We start from the raw sequence: 4,726 nt of genomic DNA, 5'->3' as shown, positions 1-4,726 counted from the left end.
TCTTTGTTTGCAGATGACACGGGCCTTTCAGCCAAAGGGCGAAGCCTTCGTGTCATTTGTAGTAGATTGCAAAAAGTTTGGATATTTTCTCCACTTACTTGCAAAAATGGAAAATTTCCCCGAATGCTTCCAAAACTCAGCTTATAATTTTCCCACATAAGCCGAGAGCTTCTTATTTGAAACCTTCTAGCAGACATATTGTCACTATGAATGGGGTTCCAATTAATTGGTCTAGCGAAGCTAAATATTTAGGACTTCTGCTAGATCAAAATTAACTTTTAAAAATCACATTGAAGGCCTTCAAGCCAAATGTAACAAATATATTAAGTGCCTATATCCACTTATGAACAGAAAATCAAAACTTTGTCTTAAGAACAAACTTTTGATTTACAAACAAATTTTTAGACCTGCCATGTTGTATGCTGTGCCAATATGGGCTAGTTGCTGCAATACCAGAAAGAAGGCACTCCAGAGGATTCAAAATAAAATTTTGAAAATGATTCTGAAGTTGCCTCCGTGGTATAGTACCAATGAACTTCATAGAATTTCTAATATTGAGACATTGCAACAAATGTCCAACAAAATAATTTCCAATTTTAGACAAAAATCGTTGCAATCTTCTATTGCAACGATTAACTCCTTGTACCCTTAGTATAAAATAGGTTAAGTTTAGTTCAAGTAGAAAACATTGTAATTCCTACATGGTTCAATTCAACCAGAGGAAAAAATTCTAACTGCTAGAGGCAATTGAAATGTATTAATAATAACTAAAAGCGTAACATAGCAAATAAGGATGATAGTGTTAAGAAAACACGGAACACCTAGTCTAAGAGATGAATGCATGTATTAGATAATTAGCAAATAAAATTAGTTAAAAAAAAAAAAAAGAAAAAACCTGGCAGGATTGCCAAAATGTGTGGCTGGAGCAAAATGCGATGACATCAGCTCTCCGTCGGTGCGTGTGCACCGTGGTTACGCCACGGAGATCTGTCAAGAAGATGCCGAGTCATGGCTTGCTGCTCACCGATTGACACGCTGAGGTGTTAATGTATTATCACACGCTGATGGTAAGTTACTCAAACCCCACAGATGATTCAACACATGTGATTGGCAACTTACTATTTTCCCTGACTACTTCGTTTATTATTATAAGAGTATAAGACCATCAGATGTGATTCGTATTAGAGCGTTTTCTAGATAGTCAGTTTAGTACGGTGGCGAACTCTATTCGATCAGAGTGTCTTGCAGAGTCCAAAGTACGTACGATTTCCTGCCATGATTGGTCTGCGAATTTCTCTGCTGCAATACCTGACGTCCGGCGAACACCTGGTCCGTGGTAGAACGCTCACCCATAAATCCCGCCTGGTACTGCCCCAAGAACTCTCTTGCAATTGGTATTAGTCGGCGGCATAAAATTTAGGAGAGAGCCTTGTAGACGGTCAGCAATGTGATTGCGCGGTAGTTGCTACAATCCAACTTATCGCCCGTATGTTGGAGGCCGAGGCTGCTCTGAATTATCATGTTTGTTGTGCAAGTATTGAGGCTACATCTGGTGACCTTTGGTAAAATAACACAAGAGCATCTACGGGCCTCGTACGATGCGTTCCTCGATCGTCTGCGACGAGTGATTTAGCTCAAGATGAACTTTACCCGTAAGCTTTTAAATATGTTTTCCTGTGAAACTGAATAAAATGGAAATGAAATAGGGGAAATGTTCCGATCTCCATCTCACTGTACATATACCCATCTCATCGCTAAACAAAGAAATACGGCACCAAATTCGTCGCTTCTTTTTGTCAACATGCGTGCTCACTGCTGAAAAAAATCACAAAATAATAAACAAACCAAATTCCTTACCATTGCTTTGTTTTTGATGGGATAGGAGCTATGAGATGAAGTGGCGAACCGTTCCCATATGTTTGTTTTGATTAATCTGTCTGTTAATTCTAATGATGCACTTCAATAGCCGGACCCTGTATAATAGCGAAATGATGTCCCGAGGAGGTATTTCAATTCAAAAGTACAGTCATAACTCCGTAGAACGCTTTGTTGAAGTTATAGTATCTCAATATCTGCACAGTTGTCAGTTGTCTCACATAAGATTAGAATTCAATTTTACACAAAGAAATAGATCGGGTCACTGAAATCAAACTTATGGCTCATCCACAAAGTACGTCACTATTTTAGGGAGCAGGGGATTTCCGAGCAGCGTGACGATTATTATCAAAATTCTAGAGGACCCTAGCACAAAAATTGTGACGAAGATGGGAGAGGGTTTTGAAAATCGCCTACAAGCAGCCTTGTTCGTTTTCTATCCTCATCTCGTTCATATAATACCGGAAAAAGAAGTATTGCACTCTATGCTAAAGGTTTTATTTTCGTTTTTTGATGAGGGATGGAGAATGTGGGGGTTTAGTAAGTTACCTTCACAGTGTGTTCATAGATTTACCTCATAGCGCGTCCTTCGGTGAGCATCAAGCCATGACTCTCCCTTTTTTGTCAGATATCCGGGGCGTGCACATGCATCCACCGAAAGCCGCTGCCACGCTCTTTCTTCCCGGGGAAACAGTACTTGAACTCGAAATTTTAAACAACTAATACTTTCTCATATTTCGTTCTATTGATTTATTACCAGATAGATTGGAAACTGATATTACTATTAAGCACATTAGTTGACCATAAAAGTTGAATGCCGTTCCATAATCAAGGTCAAAATCAAAGATGCCTATCTGAAAAAAGTTCCTAAAAATATCTTGCGTGTAAGGAATGCGGCTTCAATCTCTGTCGGATTTTTTTTGTGAAGTTTTTTTTTTTTGACTGGACTGGGCACTATCTAACAAGATATACAAATACATAAAATTTAAAAGTAGTTTAGAAACTTCACTTAATACCTGTGGAAATGCTTAATGAACATTGAACTGAGAGGCGCCAATGTTCCCAATGTCAATAAATTCAAACGTAGATGTTTCTTTGACTCACTGTAGTTTGGAAGACAAGTATTCACAACAATAGCATTCCTAAAATTCCATGTGTCAAAATAAGACGAGAAGCTGTCTCTCTATGACAGACTTGCATTTTTCGTTATCTTTCTTTGGTTTCGGTGATAAGCAGCTGCTTAATGACGCGCCGGTGGATGGAAGTTAGTTGCATGCTGTTATCGTACCTTAACATTGTTCATTCCAAAATTGGGTCAACGACAAGGTCGTTTGGTTAATAGTCGTTAATGCCCTTTAGTCTCGAAAGATAAACTAACTAACTTATCTAAAGAAGCTTACCTTCCTGATATAAACTGGATATAATCATAAAACTATGCTAGAAATTGTATATAAGCTAAGACTCAGATGAATATTTGACCGAAGTACAAAAAGTAGATCACTCCGTAAACGGATTATTCAGAAAAAGATACAATGTATCACTATCGTAGTTCAGTCTTGGTCGTGATAACAATAGGACTCTCATTGACTACAGGTACTCCTCAAAATATATTAAAACAAAATCAAACTGAAGGCATTGTTTCAGGTAACAGAATAGTTCCTGAAACTGACGAAGATCGTACCAAAATCGTTGGTGGACACCCAATCAGCATCGAGCAAGTACCGTATCAGGTTTCGGTACAGGTCAAAACCAAATCATCGCACCGACATACATGCGGCGGAGCAATTTTGAGTGCCGATAGAGTTCTGACTGCAGCACATTGCATTGAAGAGTACGGATTTGTAACATATTCTTGTTGGCTGTAATCTCTTTTTAATCTGTCCCCTCCTTTAGAAGCAGAAAATATGCCGTACGCGCTGGATCTAACTACTATGGGTTCGGTGGTCAATTGGTGGAAGTTCTTGAGAGTCGTGTTCATCCGGAATTCAACAATCACACACTGGCGAACGACATCGCAATGTTACGACTGGAAAGAAATCTTTTCTTCAGTAACACTGTCACACTAATTAGTCTACCTTATGCGGAATCTTTCTCCCCGACATCGAAGGAGGTCTTCGTTTCTGGCTGGGGATCAATTCTGGTGAGAGGAACTGGTGTGACCGAGTTATGACATCAATTCAAATTGTTGTCCTTTTCACAGTACGATTCATCGCTTTCGTATCGATTGCAAGGAGTTTCCATTCCGTTGGTTGACCACGAACTATGCTCACAGCTGTACGTTGAGTTCAACAACATTACGGATTCGATGTTCTGCGCGGGACAGGTCGGAAGGGGCGGCAAAGACTCCTGTCAGGGTGACTCTGGCGGCCCGGTAGTGCAGAACGGATACCTTGTTGGGGTTGTTTCCTGGGGCTATGAGTGCGGTGAGCCAAATTATCCTGGTGTGTACTCGAAAGTGTATGCCTTCCGAGAATGGATTCAGTCGTTGCTTTAAGTTGGATGTTTATAAGATTGTTGAATAAAACGCTTGGTAGCTTGAAGCATCATTCTTATTATAAATAACTCATAGATGAGCTAACATAGTATTAGCTTAGCTTAGCTTAGACTGACTGTACATATCAACAGTTGCTACTCCGTGATTGATCAGAACTGGTGCAAATTGAACTACGATCCAAGTGATCCAAGTGACCATCTATTCTTGAAGTGCACGTCAGTGGTTGAAATACTCGCTTCACGAGTAAGAAAAGAGTGTAATTAGGCTTACCAAAAATGCCATACTCGCGCGAACCTACTGCCTGCATTTTTCTTGCTTGCTTTGTTCGCGAGTACGGACAGAGCAAAGACAAAAATC

General features: G+C 39.8%; 1 protein-coding gene across 1 annotated transcript; it reads left to right on the top strand.

Moving 5' to 3' along the window:
• Window positions 1–3,336: 3,336 nt before the first annotated feature.
• Window positions 3,337–4,415, top strand: LOC134221149 (trypsin alpha-3-like). The gene is made up of 4 exons (XM_062700338.1): window positions 3,337–3,468; window positions 3,520–3,706; window positions 3,769–4,015; window positions 4,076–4,415. The coding sequence occupies exons 1-4, from the start codon at window positions 3,408–3,410 to the stop codon at window positions 4,367–4,369; spliced, it is 789 nt and encodes a 262-aa protein (XP_062556322.1). The 5' UTR covers window positions 3,337–3,407; the 3' UTR covers window positions 4,370–4,415.
• Window positions 4,416–4,726: the final 311 nt, after the last annotated feature.

The sequence above is a fragment of the Armigeres subalbatus genome, chromosome 3 (assembly GCF_024139115.2).
Source record: "Armigeres subalbatus isolate Guangzhou_Male chromosome 3, GZ_Asu_2, whole genome shotgun sequence".
Classification (NCBI taxonomy): Eukaryota; Metazoa; Arthropoda; class Insecta; order Diptera; family Culicidae; genus Armigeres; species Armigeres subalbatus.
The sequence above is the reverse complement of the archived record's forward strand: the minus strand, read 5'-3'. Positions and strand labels throughout refer to the sequence as shown.

Coding starts and splice junctions, on each gene's coding strand:
- LOC134221149 (XM_062700338.1), top strand. CDS start 3,408: ATGTATCACTATCGTAGTTCAGTCTTGGTCGTGATAACAATAGGACTC. Junction 3,469..3,519: donor AGGACTCTCATTGACTACAG/GTACTCCTCAAA, acceptor GCATTGTTTCAG/GTAACAGAATAGTTCCTGAA. Junction 3,707..3,768: donor GCAGCACATTGCATTGAAGA/GTACGGATTTGT, acceptor CCCCTCCTTTAG/AAGCAGAAAATATGCCGTAC.